At 35.3% G+C, this 26497-nt stretch overlaps 1 protein-coding gene across 7 annotated transcripts in view; it reads left to right on the top strand.

The window, feature by feature from the left end:
• Positions 1–21922, top strand: part of LOC127873416 (mitogen-activated protein kinase kinase kinase kinase 5-like) — a 94143-nt gene extending 72221 nt beyond the window's left edge. For all 7 annotated transcript variants that reach the window (XM_052417268.1, XM_052417265.1, XM_052417264.1 and 4 more), the window contains 3 exons: positions 12729–12799; positions 13587–13642; positions 16469–21922. In XM_052417268.1, coding sequence (XP_052273228.1) covers positions 12729–12799; positions 13587–13642; positions 16469–16556 — 215 coding nt within the window. In that variant the 3' untranslated portion in view covers positions 16557–21922. The remainder of the gene's footprint in view (positions 1–12728; positions 12800–13586; positions 13643–16468) is intronic.
• The last annotated feature ends 4575 nt before the right edge of the window (positions 21923–26497 follow it).

Here is a 26497-nt window from a genome sequence, read left to right as displayed (position 1 = left end):
ATTATGTAGTGGTATCACATGTAGTCGTGGAGCGGTCATATAGTGGTGCCACTCCGATTTCACAATCTAGGGCATGCAGGTTTTCAGCGTCCACTACACCCAAACCTAACGTGTGCATGTGCACAAAGTGTCATCCCAGATTAGCTCGTTCAGTCTGCACAGGCTAAAAAGGGAGGATACTTTTTGCCGTAACTGGATTTTGAAAGAACAATAATATAAAAGTGAAAAGGGTGGGGATTTCCCGGGCTAGTTTGGTAAAACACTTTAAGCATTTGTGCTAAGCCCAGTTTTTCCAGAACGAAGCTCAGCCAATTAATTCCAAGAAGCCTTGTACTTGTGCATATTTGATTACTACTAGACTTCTATAAAAGAACCAGTGTTCATGTCTCCTTATTTATTGTTTATTGTTGTATAGCAGCATAATTATTTTTTTTCAGAGGCAATCATTCTGACTACTTCATGTGTGATATTTGCGCTTCTGTCCCTTTAACTGAAATGTATATTTAATAAGTTGTCACTGTTTAATTGCCAGCTTTTTAAAGCATTCATTACACACATATTTAGTGGAAAGAACAATTCTTTATTAAGCTTAAACGAGCCCAACAAACTCGTGAAATCAAGAGGCAAGAGCAAGCAATCTCTGATGGTAGGTGGGAATAGGTGTGAAAATATACTTCAATTAGCACTTCAAATTAAATTTGTATTACTGGATATAAAAGTAGGAAAAATGGACAAGAATAAAGGGTTCAAAATTGTATTAATAGCAGCAATTACAAAATAGTAGCAGTGAAACAGATATAGCAGAGTTTTAAATAAATCATCAAATTTTCTAATTTAATTCAGATGGACAAAAAACTTAACCTCATTTGGATGAAGTGTCTTCTAAATAATGGTAATCTACTGTGTATGAATTATATGCCTTTACTATTTGTGAAAACTGTAGGGAAGATAGTAAGAGAACAATTTTTCCTTCACTGTGTAATTTGGAGCAACATGTATCACCAATGAAAACAAACACATTTTATCAATGAATTTGCACAGACTTTTCAACAAGCTTGTTGTCAATGTCACCATGTCTGAGAGGGTAAATAATTGTAAAGCCTGGAGTTCATTATGAATAATTTGTAGAAGGAATGCATTCAGAATTGGAATCTGAAGTTTTTGTTTAAAACGGTTCATATATGAGCAACGCCGTGTGAAAATGGGACTTATTTCAAATATGCCCAGTCTGGTCAGGAGCTGCCTTGTTTGCAATAAAGTCATGCAATGTTTTGTGGTCTCATAATCAGACTGCATTTCACCTGACAAGACTGCCTAAATAAGTTTCACTGGCAGCATATGGCATAAGACCCATATTTGCAAAACTGGGTTCCTATATTTTAATCTTGGAAATATTGAGAAGAATTGAAGGGGCTCATCGGAGCACCAAATTGTCAACTGTATTCTTTGTCTAGAAATACAAATGTACACTTGTAAAGTTATAATTCCATGTCTATCATAGTACATTCACCATCATACTTAACTTAATCATTTGATGTTAGGCCTGGATGACACATGGCTTAAGGGATTAAAAGGTGGAAGTGTGTCAATATTGTGTCTTATAGTCATCTAACAGTTTGATTTAATGTGGACCACACTGCATATACACAATGGGCAATAGGGCAGTGTTTGTTCAATTTATATAATGGGTATTACGGGATTAACCGGCATGACAAATGTCAGACAATCCATGCTTTTGAAAGTCATCTTTAATTGGTTGATAGACAATAATACTGGCTGTGTTTTAAGTGGTTGAATCAATAGTATTTTTCAAAGACCTACTTTCATGCTTCTGTTGTTGTTTTGGTGTTATATGGCTTACTTTTTGTAGAATGTTAACCATGAGTGTACTGCAGTTGAACTCTTTAACTTTTGTTTCCATAAAACTATGTCTGTCTCTGCTGCAGTAATTACATGTGCTTTGTTCAGGGAAAATGGGCTTAATGCATTTGCATAAAGTCTCATCCCAGATTAGCTTGTGCAGTCTGCTGCATTTTTTAAAAGAATAAACCTTCTTAAAATGAACAATTCCATAAAAGTGGCAGGTGCCGTCCCTGATTAGTCTGTGCTGACTGCTAATCTGGAATCACACTTGATGCACATGCATTAAGCCCAGTTTTTCCAGAGCAAGGCTCAAACACAACTTTGGTTTGTCTGTCTGCTTGCCTATCTTGGCTATATATGTACAGATTGTTAAACTTTCAATATTACTGATCAAAGTTAGCAATAAGCTAAAATATTATACCTCACATAAATTTGTTTCTTCTTTGCGTATATAAACTTCACAGGTCCGTTATTTTGAATAGTGCCCTGTAAAGATGCGCGCGCATAGTCAGCGGGCGCTATTTTGAATAGTGCCCTGTAAAGATGCTCGCATGTTATAGTGACTGCTAGAATGATTATTTGTTACATTTGTGCAAGTTTTACAATGAAGAGATTTCTGCTTTATATAGTGAGGGTAAACACACGATTCGTTTGGCAGGTCACAAGCGTGTGTCTTGTATTGTTAATCACATCTTGAAAAATACAAAAATTAAATGCTATAATTTTGATCAATGTTTAGAAACATGTTGTCTGTAATAATATCAGATATAACTATATATAATGTATCTCAATATGTGAAATTCTTTACAATAAAATGAATTTTGTATATAAGAGCGAATTTTTCCGAATCCTACTTTTGCAGGGAGACAAATCGCGCACAACAATAATGCCGTACATATTATTATTTGTAGTGATTCGTTTGGCAGGTCACGAGTGTGTGTTTTTTATGATTAATATCATTTTTAAAAATACAAAAAGTAAATGCCATATTTGGATCAATGTTTTGCAATATGTTTTATGTGATATAAGCAGTTACCTTTAAATAAGATGTATCTAAATATGTAAAATGCTTTACAATAAAAATGAATTTTGTATAAAGAAGCGAATTTTTCCGTGTCCAACTTTCGCAGGGAGACAACTCGCGCACTTAATAGTAACTGATAAATATTTATGGAATTTTCTTGTGTTATTAATTTTTATTTCTATTGACATTTATCTGCACAAAAATATTTGGTATAATTTATAAGAAATAGAAAACCTCACTTCAGGCCCAATGGCAGAATAGTGACCAGCCAGGCAGCTCCAAATAGTATATGGACCTCAGCCTTCGGCTTCGGTCCATATACGATTTGGGGCTGCCTGGCTGGTCACTATTCTGCCATAGGGCCCTCAGTGAGGTTTTCTATTTGTTAATGAAAAGAGTGATAAAAATGCCAAACTAAGAATGTTGACCTTAACCTTTGCTGAGAAGGTAACTTCTTAGTACACATGCCTTTAAATACTTAGGAATTCCAGTGACAGAATTTTATTGGCAAAGTACTTGTGCAAAGAGATTGAGTCTCCAGGTCTAAATATGGCTCAGTAATGGGTTTTAGAGAGTTGAAAAAGCCATCTTGTCACAAACTGAGTGGGCTCAAGTACCGTGCTAGAGGTATTAGCCATATGCCATAGCTCTTATGCCAAATGTGGCCAGGGTAGCTAAAGACCAGCGTACATGTTAGCGCAGTCTGGTCATTAGTTACGCTAAAGTCCTGTAAGATTTCCTGGTCTAATAAGTGGACAGGGTAGCTAAAGACCAGCGTGCATGTTAGCCCAGTCTGGTCATTAGCTACGCTAAAGTCCTGTAAGATTTCCTGGTCTAATAAGTGGACAGGGTAGCTAAAGACCAGCGTATATGTTAGTGCAGTCTGGTCATTAGCTACGCTAAAGTCTTGTAAGATTTCCTGGTCTCATTAGTGGACATGGTAGCTCCACACCTGCAGACTGCACAGGCTGGTCTGCAGCTACGCTTGCAGTTTAGGCATACATGTTTTGTTTGCATGAAGCTAGCAAATTATTATTTATTTTTTTATTATTCAGCTTTTTAAAACCAATTTCGAAGAGAAGGTGACAGCAGAAACAAGCCATTATGACAAAAATAATCCATGTGAACCGTTGTCTGTGATAACTGGGTTTAACGCATGTGTGTGAAGTGTTGTCCCAGACTAGCCTGTGATGTCCAGTCTGCCCAGGTCAATCAAATACCACTCTTTCCGCATAGACTGGATTTTCATTAGGAAGAGACTTCATTTACATGAAAAATACCATAAAGTACCATCCCACGAGCTTTTCTGGTATGAATCTTCATGTACATGCATTAAGCCCCCTTTTCCCAGAGTGCAGTTGTTATAAATATAATTGAAGAGAATAAATCTCAAATACGCTTGAACACTGCAATCAGTTTACAAATCATAGTTGCTGCATGTTATCAGGACTAAAGCATTGACAGCAATAAATGAAATATACGGTATGTAGTAACTGGGAAACCTCTTTATGAGATCTGTTAGATCCATCTGTAAAACTGTCTGTTTATGAGAGACATAATAATGACATTAAATTGCCCATGGCCTCATGCCATAGGGAATTGAACTAGAAACAATCAAAATAATATTGGATGAAAAACTTGATGAAGCACCTTAGATTCAATATTGGTCACTAAGCAGTGGAAAATCACCCCACCTGTTTGTTTGTGTATGTGTTGCCTATAGCAACCATGTACTTAAGTCCCTGTCATGTGTGTTATTACTGTCTTGGGATGCTGAATGGAGCTTGTGATGTGAGTGTGAATATGTGCCTGCTGGCAAATTTCCTTCATTGTAGGATACATGGGCCTTGTTCTGCATGTACGTAAAATGTCAATCCAAATCAGCAAGTCCAGTCCACACAGGCTAAGCCGGAACGACACTTTCTGGTTGCACTAGATTTTCATTTAGAAGAGGCATCCTTTAAATGAATAAAACCATAAAAGCGGAATGGGTTGTCCTTGGTTAGCCTGTGCTGTCCAGGCTAATCAGGGACGCCTTAACTGGATTTTCATCAAGAAGAGACTTCCTTTAAATGGGTAAAACCAATAAATCAGAAAGTGTCATCTCTATTCTGGGATGACACTATGCATGTACAGTAAGCCCTATTTTCTCTGGGATGACACTATGCATGTACAGTAAGCCCTATTTTCTCTGGGATGACACTATGCATGTACAGTAAGCCCTATTTTCTCTGGGATGACACTATGCATGTACAGTAAGCCCTATTTTCTCTGGGATGACACTATGCATGTACAGTAAGCCCTATTTTCTCTGGGATGACACTATGCATGTACAGTAAGCCCTATTTTCTCTGGGATGACACTATGCATGTCCAGTAAGCCCTATTTTCTCTGGGATGACACTATGCATGTACAGTAAGCCCTATTTTCTCTGGGATGACACAATGCATGTACAGTGAGCCCTATTTTCCCAGAGCAAGGCTCATATATAATTAATCAGTGAGGAATAAATTATAGAGGTCATTGTCCTGTGATGATCTTTTTTATGATCTCCCATTGGGCCAGTTGACAAACGGGTACACTGCAACGCCGATATATCGCGGTTGGTGGGGTCCAAAGATCGCGAGCGCGATATATCCGGCGCGCGATATAACTCGAGAAATGTCTAACTTAATTATATTGCGGTGAACTTGTCAAATTTCTCCAATGTTTTCATTTTATATACAGTGCTGCTACATATTTGTATTGTAATAATTGCAAACCAATTCTACAATAAACGTTTTCATTACTTCATAAGTATCTGTGTATTTATCATAAAACCAAAATGTAAATTATGTTTTTTATTTTCATGTACGATCTCTGCGAATCAGCTAAAATGAAAAATTCTTGCCGTAAAAAACGTATAAAATATTTTGTGCATAGGTTCGAATTTGCCCTTAGCGTAACGGTAACGATACCGCGTGTTTGAATTATATTTTATTAAGGGGAAATGTCAATTCCACATAATTCGCGAGATACCGCGGTACTTTTGTTGAAATTTACAACGAAACTTTTAACGGAAATTAAATTATCGCAATGTTGTACCGGCTACAAAATTTTTATTTACAAATAAATACACCCACGCCAATTTTCGCGCGCTTTTTATCAGGACAAAGAAATTCATGACCAGTACCGAAATTTAACGATTTATATACCAGTAAACTGCCATTATTACCTTTGCAATGACACTAATTGAATATTTCCTAAGTGTTAAAAACAACCCCAGCCTTGTGTAAACAACATTGTCACTAATCGACTGTTTTTCTCGCTTCACTGCGTACCATAGTAAGCCGCGAAATATTGTGTGTTAATACTAGCTAGAACCGGTTTTTTGCTTAAGTTAGCGAATTCTCAGATTAAAACATGTCATTTAGTGATCATGCTCGTCGGATTTTTGGGAGCCATAGCCAAAGCGCGATATATTGGACAGCGCGATATATCGGCGTTGCAGTGTATCAGGGTATCAGTCAATCTGCTGCTATTTTCAGATCCCTGCCTTTGATACAGGTGTTGATAATTCAAGAGTCGGTCAGGAGTCACATATTTCTTGTGAATAGTAGCTTGAATTATACTAAAAAGCCATTTTCTATTTACCAGAGTGTAATAGTATCTTGTTTCCCAATATAGTTTCATGGATTTCAAGAGTACTGCTGTAGCCATGGGACTAGAGCCTGTGTATAAACATACTAAATATTATAGTGATTAGTAAATAAACAACAATTGAGTTGCTAATGTGAAGGTGTAATATTCTTGCAACCTTATGAAAAAGACTTGTATAAAGGCCAATATATATATAATTCAATAATAATTCAAGTATTGTTGCGATTCTTACTTGTTAATTTTTTGTATTCCGTGCGTTTCGATTTAGGTATGGTAAATGTGTGTGCTTATGTCCGCCACACTCTTCTATGTGCAACTCGTACATTTTGCATGTTTTTTTTGTCAAACTTTTACAGAATGATAATGTCAAAGTGCTGCAGGGCATGTTGTTAAGGTTTTGTGATTTAATTATTTGTTAAGCAATAAGGTGTTATTTGCCTTTTGTTAACCCATTTATGCCTAGCGTCCTGAAAAAAGGACTTTGCAAACAGCGTAGACCCAGATGAGACGCCACATGATGCGGCGTCTCATCTGGGTCTAAGCTGTTTGCTTAAAGGGATTTCAGTAAGTAATATTAAATAAATATACTAGACATCCCTTAAATTGCTCCAATTTAGAAGGATGGGAGAGTCCACTAGGCATAAATGGGTTAAAATTAAATGAATAAGCTTCTGTTCACAACTCCAAATTCGATCAAGGTTATTAGAATTATTATCTCCAATTCCTAATGGGCATATTGTCAAGGTTTCACAATTTTCCTTGGGGAACAGTACAGTATAAAATTATGAACTGTGAGATGTGCAAACCACTGAGCAATAAATCTAGGCAGATACCACCACGCCATTCCAGTTTCTATCAGGTGTCTGGCGTGAAATCAATATGATCATTGGAGAAACAGAATTAAAAATTGAGCTGATGTCATGCTGATGTAATTGAGACTACATTCTACTGAGCAGACAATGAGCTGATGGTATTTAATATTGATACAATTGACACTCTGGAAGCTTGCATTGTGATCAGAGGTTAACATGGTTAAACACGACACAATGTACAATTAAAAAATTGAACAGACTTATTATATTCTTGTTAAACAATTACTCTCAAAGCATTGATACACAAGGTGCATAAGTTTAATATGTGACTCAACTGGATTTGGTTGTCTCCTCCACTTTATTATTCCCGGTGTGTTTTTTTCACATTAAGGGCTGGTAGAGGCACCCGTTTCCAATGGAAAAAGTATACCCCAGTATATATTTCCTCAATAGGACCTTAAAATTCCCAATGAAAGGTTTACAAAAATTAAATTAAATAAAATCAATATTGTGTCTAAAAAATCTTACCAAAACATCCCCCAAAAGATGTGAAATGTTTCCAATAAACTCATTAATTGTTTTACTGAGTTTATTATGCAGCAATGTAATTCCGTGGCATTTTATAATATAAATTCAAAAAATAAAGTTAAACATCCAAATACAAATAATTGGAATACTGGAATTACAATCTTTTTTATAAAGTTTTATTTTTCCCAATTTCATGGTTTATCATGCCTTTTTCCTACCGGTAATCCAAAAGGCACAGGCTGTAAAATGTTTATAAAAAAACAAATCACTGCAATTTTTCCCAATCCAAAGGGACATTGTCCTATTCCCAAAAAGGCAAAGACACACTTTGATTCCAATAACATTACCGTTGGTCCATCTACCCCAGAGAGCACAGCATCCTAATCCTATTCTTATCATACATCAGTTCATTGAATAAGGTAACCATTAACCTCATCCTTTGAAAATTGCATTGCAATGATGACATTGCAATTTTCCTAATTGATAGAAGGCATTATCTGTTGTTTCAAAAGACCTAAGAGAATTCAAATTGGTAAGCAACATTATGTCTGTTTTTTTTTTAAATACTACCAAACGTCAGTTGTTTATACAATACAATTCTGGTTATATTATCAAACAACAACCAATTGTTAAAACAATTCCATTCTGGTTATTCTACCAAAATAAAAACAGTTGTTTATACAAAACAATTCTGTTTGTACAAATATTAAACATGCCTAAATACCCAAGCTTCAATTAAAATCATCCCTCCCCCATACTAATTTTAGGGTGGTATGGTAGGTCTGATTTGTTATTGAATTATTTATGGATTTTGTTATATACATGATATTTGTTGTATTTTTATCTGTTTTGTACAAAATCGTGTTATTTTGTGTTATTTTGATGGTTGTCAGTTGCAAACTGAACAAACTACCAACCAAGTCTGTGTATAAAAGTTTATGAAATCCTTCTGTGTCTGAGACTGCATTATGCATGGACCCGGTGTGTCACAGCATTCCCTCCTAATTATACCCTCATTACCATTGGTAATGGTAGCTATATAGGAGTCACTTTGTCTGTAGGTCGGTCTGTCTGTCTGTCCCAAAATTTCATCCGATCTTCACCAAACTTGGTCACAAGTTGTATCTAGATGATGTATAGGTCCAGTTTGAATTTGAGTCATGCCGGGTGAAAAACTAGGTCACGGAGTCACTAAGTGTGTTTTAAACTGAAAGTTTTTCCGGATCATAACTATGTCATTTATCGTTAGATTTTAAAAATAACTTGGTACATTTGTTTACTATCATGGGATGGTGTGAAGTGTGAAAAAATTACGTGATATCTCCAAGGTCAAGGTCACACTTTGAGTTCAAAGGTCAAATGCTTGTCTGGGCCATAACTTTATCATTTATTGTGGGATTTTAAAATCATTTGGCAAATTTGTTCACCATCATTTGACGGTGTTTCGCGTGAAAGAATTATGGCGATATCTCCAAGGTCAAGGTCACACTTTGAGTTCAAAGATCAAAAATGGCCATAAATGAGCTTGTCCGGGCAATAACTATGTCGTTCATTGTGAGATTTTAAAATCATTTGGCATATTTGTTCACCGTCATTGGTTGGTGTGTCGCACGAAAGAACTACGTCGATATCTTCAAGGTCAAGGTCACGCTGTGAGTTCAAAGGTCAAAAATGGCCATAAATAATCTTGTCCGGGCCATTACTATGTCATTCATTGTGAGATTTTATACTTTCTTGGTTCATTTGTTCACAATCATTGGACAATGTGTCATGCAAAAGAATTACTTCAATATCTCCAAGGTCAAGGTCACACTTGGAGTTCAAAAGTGAAAAATGGTCATAAATGAGCTTGTCTGGGCCATAACTATGTCATTCATTGTGAGATTTTAAAATGACTCTGTACATTAATTTTGTTCACAGTCATTGGACGGCGTTTCATGTGAAAGAATTCATGAGTTCAAAGGTCAAACTGGCCATAAATAATAATGCATAATAATTCTTAAAAAATTGCCATAAATTAAATTCTCTTGTTTTGTAAAGACAGCATGCAAAATAGTCTGTGTCAATGTGGCATGTGGGGTTATACGTCACGTCTGTTAAAAAAAACTCTAGTTACATTACTAGACTCACGAAAGTTGAGATGCGTTTTGAATTATAGTTGCAATTTCCAACTTTTTATGCCCCCGGATCGAATGATTGGGGGTATATTTTTTTGGGCCTGTCTGTCTGTCATTCTGTCCCAAAAATTTAACCTTGGTTAAAGTTTGATAACTTTTGCAATATTGAAGAAAGCAACTTCATATTTGGCATGCATGTGTATCTCATGGAGCTGCACATTTTGAGTGGTGAAAAGTCAATGTCAAGGTCATCCTTCAATGTCAAAGGTCAAATATCATTGTATTTTTCTTTCCTAAAACTTTAACCTTTGTTAAAGTTTTGTCATAATTTTTTGAATATTTAAGATAGCAACTTGATATTTGGCATGCATGTTCATCTCATGAAGCTGCACCTTTTGAGTGGTGAAAGGTCAAAGTCATCCTTTAAGGTCAAAAGTAAAAAAATACAATCCAAGGGAAGTATTAAGCTTTAAAAGGGAGATAATTACTTAACCTGCCAAATGATGTTTTGAAATTTTATTTCAAAGCGGCACAATAGCGGGCATTGTGTTTCTGACACATCTCTTGTTAGTTTTTTACTGAAAGATTTTCAATTTTGATGTGATCTTGTGTTGTGGGGATTAACCTTAGTATCTGAAGGCAAACCCACCAGTCCGGTATGGTTACCACCAACCAAAGTCACATGCTTCTGGGAACAGTTGCTTTATTTTATTGTTTCTCTTTCTTAGCAAACAAATTTGTCAAATGATATAAGATTGGTTTTTATGCCTCTTTTCGAAGAAAAGGGGGCATATAGTGATCGGACTGTCCGTCTTCTGTCTGTCCGTCTTTACGTCGCACTTTGTGTTTAGGTATCGAATAATGCTCATAACTTCTATGTCCCTTGAGATATAACCTTCATATTTGGTATGCATGTGTATATGGACAAGGCCTTTCCATACGCACACATTTTTTTACCCCAGTGACCTTGACCTTGAACTTAGGGTCCGCGTTAAGGTTTCGAAATCTGCGTTTAGGTTTTGAAAAATGCTCATAACTTCTATGTCCCTTGAGATAGAACCTTCATATTTGGTATGTATGTGTATATGGACAAGGCCTTTCCATATGCACAAATTTGTTTACCCCTGTGACCTTGACCTTGAACTAAGGGTCCGCGTTTAGGTTTCGAAATCTGCGTTTAGGTTTCGAAAAAAGCTCATAACTTCTATGTCCCTTAAGATATAACCTTCATATTTGGTATGCATGTGTATATGGACAAGGCCTTTCCATACGCACAAAAATTTTGACCCCTGTGACCTTGACCTTGAAGTTAGGGTCCGCGTTTAGGTTTCGAAATCTGCGTTTAGGTTTTGAAAAATGCTCATGACTTCTATGTCCCTTGAGATATAACCTTCATATTTGGTATGCGTGTGTATATGGACAAGGCCTTTCCATACTCATACAAATTTTGACCCCTGTGACCTTGACCTTGAACTTAGGGTCCGAGTTTAGGTTTCGAAATCTGTGTTTAGGTTTCGAAAAAAGCTCATAACTTCTATCAAGCGTTTATAGGGGGCATAAGTCATCCTATGGTGACAGCTCTTGTTTTATCATCAAATAATTTAAAAAAAAGGTAAATTAATGCAAGGTGAAGAATAAGTACTTACCTACTGAAGTAAAGATGTAATATATGAGAATACAAATCATGTTGGATTGTACTGTATTTAATAATTACATTTCTTACACTTCCCTCAATGAAAACAAATCTGATGTAACAGTTGTTTGGACTACTTAAGTTGACATAAACAATTGAAATTGACAATTTTGGTATTGAGCTTTGAAAACACTACATTTCTAAATTTGCTGAGAAATCAAGATAATTGACTGACGATGTGGTCCTTGTTACTTGCACACTTAGCCTCGTTCTTTGAAAATTGGGCTTAATCCATGTGTTTTAAGTGTCATTCCAGATAAGCCAGTGCAGTCCACACAGGCTAATCAGGGTCAACACTTTGAGCCTAAACTGGTATTTTGCTTAGAAGAGACATCCTTGGAAAAAAACAACACATACAAGCTGAAATTGTTGTCCCAGATTAACCTGTGTGGAATGTATAGGCTAATCTTTGTTGACAATTTGCCCACACGCATTTAGTCCTATTTTCCCAGAACACGGCTCACACTGGTTGTCTCTGGCTGGTACTGTAACACTGATCCATTCAGTCCCCTCCTTGATGTGATACTGTACTGTGTGTAGAAAACGTTTGGTGTATGCAACCATCCAGACTTTATGGTTTTGTAATTGTTTGATTGTCATTCTGTCATCCCATGTTTGGATTGCATCAAAAGCAGCCATTGTTGTTATTTTGTTAGAGGGTTGACAGATTCATCATTCAGTGCATAGAAGGGATTGCACACTCAGTTTGCTAGCCTTTCCAGTGAATTTAACATTTGAATTTAAAATGAACTAATAATCAAATGCATAATTGAATTGGGTGTGCAAATGAAAACTATGTAGTCTGTTTGATTTATACTATTGTCTTTAATTCCTCATCATAGAATGTATTGGAGTGAATATGTTATCAAAACAAGTCCCTGGCTTGACAAAACAATGTTCATGAGATTTGTCATGACCAATAAATCACCACTTACAGTTGTTTAGGGTCAAACAAAAACCCTTTTTAACATTTTCAAAGCCAGTCAAATTTGAAAAAAACAACACTTTAACCTGTCTGCTTCAGTATGTAGAATGCCATCTGTGTATTTCAGTATGCCTACAGGACAGTGTTCTCGCCTTCCACAAACATGGCATGCAGGGACGCAGCTTCAAGGCCAATGAGGTCAGTTCTTTGGGCAAGTGTAAATGGTAACAAATTGAGGTCAAGCTGTTCCTGAGTCTTAAAATACCAGTCATGTCATGTGAATATGGGTCTTATGAGCGATTGGGCAGTCTGTACAGCAGCTACACTTTATGCTCTCAAGTCACACAAGGTTTCCTGGTTTCGTGGACAGGAGAGCAACTGACCTGGCCGCATATGGCATAAGAACCATTTTCGCATGGCATGGCTTGCTCTGCAGTTAGGGACTCGGCTTCAATGCATAATTATGAGATCAATTCTTCTGATGTCTTCATTATAGCGTTGTTTTTTATGAATTTTAACATTATACTTTTAGAACGACAAGTATTGCTTCATATAGACAGAAATTTTAAACAAAATGGTACAATGAAATCTTTAAAATACTGCAACATATATATACATTGATACATGTATACACCTGAAGGGATGGTTTAAAAGAGAGAAAAAAGCAACCTTTATTGAAAAAAAAGCTTTATAACAGTTTATTAAGTGTAACTTTGTCTAATGGTTAAATGTGGAAAATATGAGCCTTCCTATGGCAAAACAGGTGTTAAATTCATGTTTGTGAAGTGTTGTCCGAGATAAGACTGTGCAATCCTGGATTTTTGTTGAAAAGAGACTTCCTTTTAATGTTAAATTCCACAAAAGCGGAAAGTGTGGTCCTTTACTAGCCTGTACGACAATACTTCCTGCACATTCTTTAAGCCCTGTTTTCCCAAAGCTCAGCTCACATTCAATGAGCCCTATTAATTGTGTTGTTGTGTTGCAGGTGACCCAGGAGATCTGTGACAAGAGTCGCGTGTTCCGTCTTCTGGGATCTGATAGGTAGGCAAAGTGCCCCAGGATGTGAGAAGTGGAAGCTTATGGAGATAGGGAAGACAGTTATGTGTGACTTTGAGGGTAGGGGTATCTATGGCAAATGTATGTGGGTTTTAGGGATAGTTGTGACTAATGCAAGGTTTACAGTTAGGTGTGTCTGGTTAGGGAAGGCTCGCAGGGTGGGAGAGGAAGGATTATCTTGTGAGGGTAGGGGTAACAGTTATTTGTGTCTGGTTAGGGAAGGCTCGCAGGTTGGGAAGGGAAAGATTAGCTTGTCGGGGTAGGGGTAACAGTTATTTGTGTCTGGTTAAGGAAGGCTCGCAGGTTGGGAAGGGAAAGATTAGCTTGTCGGGGTAGGGGTAACAGTTATTTGTGTCTGGTTAGGGAAGGCTCGCAGGTTGGGAAGGGAAAGATTAGCTTGTCGGGGAAGCGGTAACAACTTAAGTGTGCCCGGAGTTTAGGGGTATCTGTGACATTTGATTGCTAAGGATGTCTGTTACAAGTTTGGGGTGTCAGTAAGGTGTGTCTCAAAAGGTAGTTTTTTTTTATTTGTTTCTGGGTGGGTAGAGATGTCTGAGACAATTGCAGGGTTTTCTTTCAGCTTGGGGCTGATAGGTATGCAAGGCTCAATGGTGATAAGGGGTAGATGTGTGTGCCAAGGGCAGAGTATATCTGATAGAAGTCATTAAGAGGTGCGAGGCAAGGGTGGTGCATGCTTGGTACAGTGTGGGGTGTTTGATAGGTGTGGGGCATATATTATATGGGTATAATCCCAATGGTAGCTTGGAAGATTATAACATTTGCATGTGTGGGCGATAGAATGATGGATGATGGTAGCAGTTACTAACCATGGGGTGTGACTTTGGGATAGTGCAGTTACATAACCTCAGAAGTTGTTATGCACTTATTACCCTTCTTGGCAAAAACATAATTTTCAATTTTAAGTTAAGGATTATTTGTTCTCATACATACATATTTCTTGTACTTCCCATAAGTAAACTTATACCTAAAACTACAATTCATGTGACAGTATATCCCAAATATCATTACCTGCTTGCATCATTACATAAAGCAGTTATTATTGCTCTGAATATTTTATGACTACACTTTTTTGCCAGTGTTCCAGTTACTAGTGACGCAGTAACAGAGATCATGTATTGATAATTAATGAATTTTCTAATTCAAAATTCATGTAGCTGACATTTATATCTAAATGGCATGTTTCATTTGGGGAAATAGTCTGGTTATGAAAGCCAAGTATTCCCGATGGATGGCAATTGTTGAATAATTAATGTAGTGTTGTGACGATAAACTTTTGTTTTGTTTTTTACATGGTTGCGATGATATTATGGTCCACAGCATGTGCCATATTGAGATCACTGTTTCATGATCTGTGTACTCTTCTTCTTTTGTTGGTTTTATAATATGTGGTCCATAATTATGCTGGAATTGAAAACACGTAATGAGTCTTAGACACAGGGTTTTGACAAAAATCAGCAATTAACAAACTGTCTTGAATTATTATAAAACAGTTGCATTTTATTTGTTCACTACAATTCATACCTCAAGACTATAAAGTAAAATGGAGACATCGTTTTATGGTTGTTTATTTGATGTTTTAAAAACAATAATTATGTATTGTGTTGGTGAGTATTATGCTAGAATTTGTAATTGTTAACTGTAAATTGCATTGGCATAGTGGATATGGTGTCCGCCTACAACACAGGAGGCCATGGGTTTGGTCCCCACTGAGGGAGCGTGCTTTATTTGAATGACAATGTTTTTCTTGAACAATACATTGGTGAAGACTATCCAATCCAAACCAAAGTAAAAATAAAAGAATAACATGATGTGCCAGCTTGGTATTAATGAGTCTTAATATTCTGTAATGCAGACCCAGAAGGAGATATCAGATTTCCCTCTTTTCAAAAATAAAACAGCCAAGCTATTTATTATTTTGTTTTCACTGAAAAACGAAGAAAAAACACCCAACTGAATCAAAACATTTCAAATCAATCAATACTGTTACTGTCTGTGCAAGCCATTAGAAAGCTATTAGCTGATATCAATACTATCACATATTATAATTCAGTGTAGTGGTAATGATATCTGGGTGGAACACTTTCTGACTGTCAAAGTAGTGAAAAGTCAATCAGAGAACATGAATGTCTTATCGTGGCAATTTAGAAGTCTATTCAACGATTATGCTTGTCACATAGATGAACGATAAGCGTTTCAAGTAACAACTGCTTTAAATGTCCATGCCATCAATTTAAAGCACTGAAAAACCTTCTTGTCTACAGCATCAATATTTGGTTACAGTTAATTTATTTGCACCCAAATACAAGCATCTGGAAAGTCTTAAAACAAAATCCCCAAAATGAAATTACTTTTTTTAGAAATGTTTCCAAAAATTATTGAACTTTTTCAATAAAGAGACACAGTATGAAGTAAATCTCATTTCAGTTGCAGTTGGTAAAACGTACTATAATTTCATGTGTGTCAAGTGTCGTCTCAAATTAGACTGTGCATACCGCACTTTTTGTTGTGGAATTATTTTTTGAAATGAAGTCCCTTCTGAACAAAAATCCAGTTAAGTTGTAAAGTATCGTCCCTGATGAGCTTGTGCGCACTGCACTGGCTAATCTGGGACAACACTTTATACAAAGAGCCCGGTTTTCACAGAGCATGGCTGAGATATTCACTCATAATCATGGATGTCAGCATTTGACCTCACCAATTACATAACATTCAGATGTGTGGCAATTACACCATACATTTTGTACATTATTGTCAAATTGTGTATTCCAGTACTATCCCGTTTTGTTTCAGAGTGATAGTGCTGGAGAGCCGACCCAGTGACCAGCCTGAGGCCTATTCCAACCTGTACGTGCTGGCTGGACATGAGAACACTTACTGACCCCTCCCCCCTCCCAATCACAATTATCCATCCCCTCGCTTTGACCATGGTCACAATTGACCATGCATATTGGCCAACATTGACCATGCATTAACCATACAAGTCATCTCATCTTCCCCTGTAGTCACAACTGGGTCTCGGTCCTTGGGGAGCCATTTCGGCTGTCGCAACCATACAGGTGATCAAACAAATTACCGAATGACCGTCAATTTGATGTGCATTGATGAAAGGGTTTAGTATGATTTTACCATGTTCTTTGCCATGCATTAAAGTTGCAATTGTCTTTGGTACGGCCTGGCTATAACTGTAGAGGGTCCTTAATGACATGGCTTTCGCAAGACCCACAAATTTTGTAAATTTATGTGCACAAATGTCTCTGTGATCCAGCTATGTATGCTGGCCTTTAAGTGCCCATGTTCTTACTTCATACCAACAGCGGTTCGGGATTCCCGATACATCGTCCAATCTTTCATATTTCCAAACTATTTCCTGATATGATAAAGAGAAAACTTGAAAGTGGTGTCGTGCAAAACTGTTGATGTTTTGTCTGGTATTAATGAGGATATTGAGTTGAGAAGTGACATATCAGACACAAGGCATTAGTTATGTGGTTATTTAAAGTTCATAGGTTTGTTTAAATGGTTAATTGTGTAAAATAAAACACAGATACAATTTTACAGAATGTATTGACCTTACTGTAGTCACTTATGGCTTGGCTTTATCATCAACACTCTTTGTTGCAATCTTAGAACCTTGTATATGTTTCGAAGAAAATACGTACACAATGAGCCTTTCCCTTGGAAAACTGGGCTTAATGCATGTGTATAATGTATCGTCCCAGATAAACTTGTTCACTCCACACAGGCTTATCATGGACGACACTTTCTGCTTTTATGGAATCTGTAAATAAATATTATGCCAAAAGTGTTGCACTGATATGCCTGTGCAAACTTAACAGGCTAATCTGGGACGACACTTTACACACATGCATTTAGCTCTTTTTTCCCCAGAGCACGCCTCATATATATATAAGGTGCATTATAAAGCAATTTTTGATTGAAACATATTTAATCTGTTGACATGCATGGACGTCCTCACTTTGATAAAGCGTCCTCATTTTGCTTACATGTATGATCAGAAAGTATTACAGAGCCTGTTGCTAAAGTAACTAAGTCTCCCTCTAGGAAAATGGGGCTAATTGCAAGTGGGTAGAATGTCTTTCCCAACTTTTTCCCAAAACGCGGCTCAAATTGCTAAAGAAAACTACATGTAGATTCTATTGTGTAATTGCTATTGTAAAGCATCCTTTTCTAATCATAATACTGTAAGTCTATTGTCGCTCTATTGTTTATCATGTAGGGAGCAAAGACCAGTAAGTGTGTTGTCAGTTAAATAATAAAGATTTTTAAATGATGTCTTTAGTTGTATATGTATTTTCATGACGGAAAATTTATTGGTTTGATAAGGTGAATAATTTACCATCAGACATTTTTTGGCTTGTGACTTACATGTACAGTGTTATTATTTTAATTTTGTTTAGACATTACAAATTGTTTCTGGTTACACTCTACTATAAAATAAAGCATTCCACCTAAGAACCGATCTTTTTTGTCCAATTTTACTATTTATTTGTGAACTGTTTTGGCAACACCCATAACAAAACAATTTTGAAGGATATTGCCAATATTCAAAATATGCAATCAGTTCAAAAACATCTTACAGTTAACGATTTGCTAAATACAATAAACGGAAAACAGGAGAATTAACCATGATAAGAATGAAATATTTAATAAAGAAGAAAAATGTAAATTTTAATTACTTATGTGCAATTAATTGTATACTGTGGTAAAATTTGTTGTTTTTAACCAGGTTTTCCGAAGGAAAAAACTGGTTATTAGATTGGCGAATGCGGGCGGGCTGGCTGGCTGGTGGGCGGGCGGAACAAGCTTGTCCGGGCCATAACTATGTCGTTCATTGTCAGATTTTAAAATCATTTGGCACATTTGTTCACCATCATTGGACGGTGTGTCGCGCGAAATAATTACGTCGATATCTCCAAGGTCAAGGTCACACTTTGAGTTCAAAGGTCAAAAATGGCCATAAATGAGCTTGTCCTGGCCATAACTATGTCATTCATTGTGAGATTTTAAAATCATTTGGCATATTTGTTCACCATCATGGGACGGTGTGTCGCACGAAAGAATCACGTCAATATCTCCAATGTCAAGGTCGCCACGACTAAAAATAGATTAAAAAAAAAAAAAAACTTACAAAGGGGGTTAATTTTGTTTGTTCATTTCAAAAGTTCAGTTTGAGTTTTCTCCCTTTATCATATTTTTTTTTCACAATGAAAACCTGGTTTTGTGACAATTTTGTCCCTTGTGTAAATATTATTTTATTGTTATTTTTATGTGAGAAAAATGTAAATAACACTATATAATTGTATATGGTATAATATGTGCAGTACATTTATTATATGTATGGGCAGATGTATATTATTGAACATTTTAATAGACAATCATATACATTCATGTTATGGGATGTACATTATACAAGTGTCTACTACTATATATTCAAAACCAATTATATAAAACAAAATTGTTGTAATAATTGCATATTTGTAATGTAATATATTTTACCAATTTTATAAAATGTAACTGCATAATTGTTTTAAACGTACGTTATTAACAGCATCAGAGTTCATATCAGTTCTTTATGATGTACTTGTAAATCTTTGCAAACTATGCCTTTCAGTTTTATTTATTTTTACTCCATATCGTTGCTGTCGTGTTCAAACCTCGTAGCTACAAAATGCAAAGTTTTCAGGAGAGAGAAAAAAACGTCTCATTTTTTTATAACGATGTTTTAGAAAAAGAAATTCTGTAAAAATACCAAACAAATGAAGCTGCAAAATACGGTATAAGCCATAGACGCGTAAGTCATACTGATAAGTCATACTGATTTTCAGAAATGGTAGCTACGATATTTTGTCACCACAGTTGTGTCATTTGTATGAGCACGGAGCGTCCGTGGTATGAGGTACGACAATTCGTCCTGATAGGAAACCTCGTAGCTGCAAATATAAAAACGTTTTTGTCAAATTTGTCCAAACGAAATGACGTACCTATAGATGAAATGACGTCGCTAGACTTTTCGCCGGAAAAAAAGCCAACAATAAAGCTACAACATTTCGTCACGTGCATTTTTCAAGGGCTCTGATTGGCGTAGAGCTACGAGATATAGCACAAAACACGCACCAGACTTCATATATTCGGAAAAGACGAAAAAACATTTTTGAACATTTTGAAGCTACAAGGTTTGAGAACGACAGCGACGATATATAAAATCAGTGAACAAACCATTAAATTCTTTTAATATTGTGGCTTTATTAGTGTGTCAAATACAGACTTTTTATTTATTGGATTTTTTTTTTCTTGACTACACCTTTGTAAGCAACTTGTCTTGTACACACTTACAAATCATTAATGTCACTACTTGTAAAGTACAAATAACACATTTTGGTAAAGGTTAACATTTATGAATATTGTATTATTATCATTTCCTTTATTCTCACTTGTTATGATTTGCATCAGGTACTTGTGTGGTGAATAAATATCAGTATAGGTTGATTTTACAAATCTGATTGAAATAAATTTAGATTTGTTTATTAAAATTGAAACAAACTTGAAAAAGTTATTGTATTTTATGGATGACAAAACCTTATTTGTTGTTTTTTTTCAATAAAAAAAAGCTTGTTTTAAATGACAATTGTTATTATAATTGGCCTCATTCTCAATTAACTGGGCTTAATGCATATGGGTCAAGTGTCGTCCAAGATTAAACTGTGCAGTCTCAACAGGCTGATCAGACACATTTTACACCTAGCCTGCAATCAGACACATTTTACACCTAGCCTGCAATCAGACACATTTTACACCTAGCCTGCAATCAGACACATTTTACACCTAGCCTGCAATTTTGTTTAGAAGAGACTTCTTTCAAACAAACAAATTCCATACAAGTGGATAGCTACCTTTGGGAACTTGCATGAAGCCCAATTTTCTCAGATTGAAGCTGAATTATAAATCTGTATAAAGATGTTGCATAGCAACTGCTTGGCTGTACACTGCAAGTGACCATGACAACCATGCTTCTCAATGGTGCTTATTTGTCTGTGAGTTTAGTTTGTGCATGCTCATCTATTGGATATTGTTCTGTTAATGTTGTGAGACAATGTATATGCCATATGTGTCCAGTGTAGCTCCGCACAAGTTGCACATTCACCCAGCCTGGTCAGGAGCAACCCTGTCCGGTATGAATTCATGCAAGATTTTGTGGTTTTATTACCGTACATTATGACTTTTCAACAGAGATACAAGATATATCTGGAGCTTCAATGTCCTAAAGTTGATTTTCTTATGAGGCATTATTATAATACCAGTCACCCAACACGTGTGTTGTATGTTTGTTTATGTAAATAATAGACTAGATAATAATAATAATAATAATGGCATGCTGGGTCTTTTAGTCTGATGATGACAATAACATGGTGCATTAAGGTAAACAAGCCCTGTTTTTAACTTGAATTTTTATCATAATTGTGTACATGTTTATATGTCTTTGATTTACTTACATTTTCCACCGTACAGTATAATTATATATGATTGTATATTTGTGTGTAGTATATATAGATTGTACATATTTATTAAAAATAAATGTATTTCTGTTTGTTCACTTTAAGGACACTTGCTTTTCCTTTCAGTGTACAACTGTGTACTGAAGTTAAATTTCAAAACAAATTCACTGTTCAGCTACTTTTATATATAGAGAGAGATATGCTTGTGTTCAATTTACTTACTTCCTAAAAATGAAGAAATTGTACAAAACATTAGATATTAGGTCTTTCTAGATATTAACACAGTACATATGAGTCTGGCTATTTGACAAAAGTTTAATGAATGTGCGTATAGTCCCATATTAAGCTGTGCAATCTGCACAGGCTTATAAGGTACTACACTTTTATTGTATTTATAGTTTAAAGAAAGTCTATTCTTAGTGAAAATCCAGTTTAGGCAGAAAGTGTCGTCTATGATGAGTCTGTGCGGACTGCACAGGCTAATCTGGGGAAACACTAAGCACATGCATTAAACACTTTTCTCACAGCGTGAGACTTTTATGTCTTTATTTTATCACTGTTCCAATTTGTGTTTTATTTTTAACAGACATACTGTCCATGTTTATTTTCAAATAAACTTTTGCTGTTGTGTCCTCCAGTATTTTTAATGAATGTTGTACACCCAAATTTGGGGCATGTTTCACATGTTCATAATCTTATACTATACATTAATAAAGAAAAACATTCCTAAGTTTTCCTTTATTGTTATTTTATTATGAAGTTACAAAGCAACAATTCGTACCATAAATATGTCCATAATTATATCCCCATTACCATTGGTAATAGGGGCTATATAAGTCACTTTGTCAGTCGGTTGGTCTGTCCCGAAATCTTGTCCGGGCAATAACTATGTTCATTGGATGGTGTGTCTTGCGAAAAAATTACATCGATATCTCAAAGGTCAAGGTCACACTTTGAGTTAAAAGGTCACAAATGGCCATAAATGAGCTTGTCCGGGCCATGGCCTTGTCATTTATTGTGAGATTTTAAAATCATATGGCACATTTGTTCACCATAATTGGACGGTGTGTTGCGCGAAAGAATTACGTCGATATCTCAAAGGTCAAGGTCACACTGAGTTCAAAGATCAAAAATGTCCATACATGAGCTTGTCCGGGCAATAACTATGTCGTTTATTGAGAGGTTTAATTTAATTTAATAATCATTTGTTCACCATCATTTGTAGGTGTGTCGCGAGATAGAATTACGTCGATATCTCCAAGGTCAAAGTCACACTGAGTTTTAAGATAAAAAATTGCCATACATGAGCTTGTCTGGGCCATAACTTTGTCGTTCATTGCGAGATTATAAAATCATTTGGCACATTTATTCACCATTATTGGACGGTGCGTCGCACGAAAGAATTATGTTGATATCTGCAAGGTCAAGGTCACACTTTGAGTTCAAAGGTCAAAAATGGTGATAAATGATAATGGCATAATAATTCTTAAAAATCGCCATAAATAGATTCTCTTGTTTTCTGAAGACCGCATGCAAAATAGTCTGTCAATGCGGCACGTGGGGGTATACGTCACGTCTGTGACAAAGCTCTAGTTATTAATACTTCTCAACCACCTCTTTAAAAAAAATGGGCTTAATTCATGTGTTATAAGTGTTGTCCCAGATTAGCACAGGCTAATCACTGGTGACACTTTCCTGGTGACACCTAGACTGGATTTTTTGTTAAGAAAAGACTTCCTTTAAACTAAAAATTCCAGAAGAATGCAAAGAGTCATCAATTATTATCCTTTGCAGACTGCACAGGCTTATATAGGAATTACTTTACGCTAATGCATTTAGACCAGTTTTTCCAGAACAAGGCACAATTACTAACATGCCGATTGCTAAGTATTAGCTGGTGTACTTTGTGTCACAAAAAACAAGTAAAATGTAATCCAGTAAATGAAAACTGCCCTACTTGAATGAGATGTGGGAGGAGAATGGCCGTAGAAAGGATTTCATGATAAACCTTCACTCAGTTATGTGGCTGGGTAGAGGATCCTCTGGCCTGTAGTCTAGTGCTCTACCAACTGAGCTAGCCAAACATACTTTCAACACTGTCTATGTTCATGGAAAAAGTAACAAAACTACACACTTGGTTTCCCCAATATACTAACATTTTAATCTAACTGACCATTACAAATAACAAGATTCATCATGATGCAATCAAAAGAGATTACGCAAACTTTGGCATTAATTATATATATATATGATTCTTGCTCTTGGAAAGCTGGGTTTCATGCATAATCATAATCATTAAGTATCGTACTAGATTAGCCTGTGCAGTCTACACAGGCTAATCAGGGATGAAACACTACCAACATGCATGAAGCCTGGTTTTCCCATAGCCCTGCTCACATATTTAATATAAGGATGAAGTGTCAATTTTCCATAAATTCAGAAATGATATTAGAACAAATTAATGTTACTTGTACAAATACAATAAACTTCATATAATGCATTATAGATTAACAATTGTCAAGGACGGATACAAACATCTTCATTTTAAAACAGCACAATTCTTCTTTTGATTAATGCAAGTTTGTCTTTCATCATTATGAATTCTAAAAAAAACAAGTTTGCTAAAGAAAATGGTATCTTCAAGCACCGGGCTAATTATTTTAAACAAATTTTTAAATCAAATATACAACATGCATATAAAATAAATTAACACATAAAATGCATGTTGATGAAATTAATTTGACCAACAAAGAGAAAGGGCAAGTAGGTTCCTTATTTTGACGTTTTTTAATAGGTTTGTGAAACACTGCAGGCTTAATAAAAATCTGTATATTGCAAAAATTTAGTTTTATCATAATTTAAGCATAGTGTTGTCATATGAACAAAATATTACAATTAACAGGAAAGTGAATGAAAATGATAAAAATCTAAATATATAATTATACAAATGTAAACATACATCATACAAATACCGTACATAAATGTCACTGAAACAAATGTAACTGAACATAGCAATCTTATCCTATATCACAGCTAAACTGTGCCAACAGAAACATGTAAAAAATATGTCAGATTTAAGCGAATATACAAAATAGCACAACCAGAATTTTAAAGCCATTTACACAGTGTTACTGTAGCATTTTTCTTACAATACCTTTCAGGTAAATCTTGTCCAACTCATGTCTATAGAATCAATACAAAACATGTAAAATAAACTATCAAATTGTCACTGAAAAAAATAATTCCTTTAAATGCATAATATAATCAATGAGAAAAGCAACTGATATAAGGTACTTAAATTTACAAAATCAGGGCTAGCTTTTGTTAAATACAAATGAACTAAATGAACATAAGGTGTCAGTAAACAAATGACACATAGTTGCAATAGTTGAATCATGTAAACAAATGACACATAGTTGCAATAGTCGCATCATTTTTTATTTTATGAGGGCAATTTTTTAAAGAGAGAAAATTCATACCATGATTTTAGTAAAGGTAACAACGTTTTTCTCTGAAATGGGCAAATGAGTAGGTTTGTTATTTTGCCTTTTGATTTTAATCTGTATTTCATAATCAATCAGTAAATGAACAGTACCTGTAGTAAACATATATTAACTCTTGTGTCAGACAATAGAAGTATTACTATCATATATCTATATAGCTAAACAGAAGTCTAGTGGTTATATTTATATACAAGCATCTATGTTCTACAAAACCATAATCCATACTGTCTTGCACACGATGTTTAAACATGTTTGTCAAATCTACTGGTGCAGAACTGTCCAGGTACCACAAAACATTTGCATTCAAATGAAGGCCCTTAGTCACCTTGCATTTAGTAACAGCTCAAGTGGAGTCTTTAATTTGTCATTTCCTTAAAATCTGTGGCTCAAGTGTATTTTTGTTTGTATCTAGATTTTGTCTAAAATAGCAACATATTTCACATGAAACCATTCTTTACTAGTATTAATAGCAACACTCTGTTTTTAGAGGATGTTTAAACACCTAATAAAAATATAATCGGTATGTTTTAACAGGATTCATTGTAAAAAACAATTTCATATGGGTGTGCATAACAACTACCTTTTCAATAGTTATTTTTAAAGCAAACTCCCTACAGGGTGGGTGGGGGGGGGGGGCATGAAAATATGCAACAAATGTGACCCTTATAAAAGGTGCTTTATTTTATTCTCTTTGCACAAAAATTCCAAATAAATTTTGTTCACACCTCTCTTAAAAATTAAAATGATAGTTTAACATGTTTACATATGTAGCAGTTTGTAACATTCTCAACGTTCTTAGACAGTGGCCTTACATCATATAGCACATAGTGTAATATCAATGTTGTATTTTTACTTTACTTCTGATTTTAAAAATTGAAATGATTAAGAAGTAATTACCTAAGAGTAAATTTTAGGACAACAAAAAATTATTGCCAAACATTAATACTTAATTCATCTCAAGGTAAATAATATATACTTATTATTATTTACAACAAAATAAAGGAAACATGAAAAATAACATATAGGAGTAAATCTGTGTTGATTAAAATTTAGCTTCTCAAAAGGTTGTTATTAATTATAAATAATTAATCTTCCTCAAATTTCCATTTTTACTTTTAACTTTAACAAAACCTAATATTAGCAAGCAATTACTCTTTTGTGATTTTTTCTTTACAGATGATTATACAATCTTTACTTTCCTGAACCCATCTGGAATTAATGAAATGCATCAAAAGTTGATGTGGGGGTCGAAGAAAGTGCATTAAAATGGCCAGTGCAGATAATGAAATTATACAAACATGTCCACCAAAATGTAATACATTTATAGTCAATGCAAAAATGTTCTGTACACGAAAAACACAAAATATACATCCTTAGGTGCACATTTTGCTATATGAACCTTTTTTACATTTTTAAGAACTCTCAGTGTTACATGAAAAAAACTAGCTCATTACAAAAAAATTGCTGTACAACAAATAAGACCCTAACACTTTTCGATTACAATGTCAATATTTGGGTCTCTTGTCAATCCATGGAACCCTAAATTCCTGAGAGACAACGGCAAATAAACTGAGAGGGGCTGCCGACCATAAGATGCCGGTACCGTATGGGCCATCACTGGTACACTGGGAGCAAAAAAGGGGCCAAGAATGGTGCTCAAACAGTGAGGGGCAAACATGCTGTGCAATGAAAACACTCATAGAGGACAAGAGATAAATGGTGCGTAAAAATTCTGTTTCTATACTGAAACATCACATAGGTCATTTTTAAGGCATTTACTCTACTGAAATTTTATTTACATA

The sequence above is a fragment of the Dreissena polymorpha genome, chromosome 3 (genome assembly GCF_020536995.1).
Source record: "Dreissena polymorpha isolate Duluth1 chromosome 3, UMN_Dpol_1.0, whole genome shotgun sequence".
Taxonomy (NCBI): Eukaryota; Metazoa; Mollusca; class Bivalvia; order Myida; family Dreissenidae; genus Dreissena; species Dreissena polymorpha.
The sequence above is the reverse complement of the archived record's forward strand: the minus strand, read 5'-3'. Positions and strand labels throughout refer to the sequence as shown.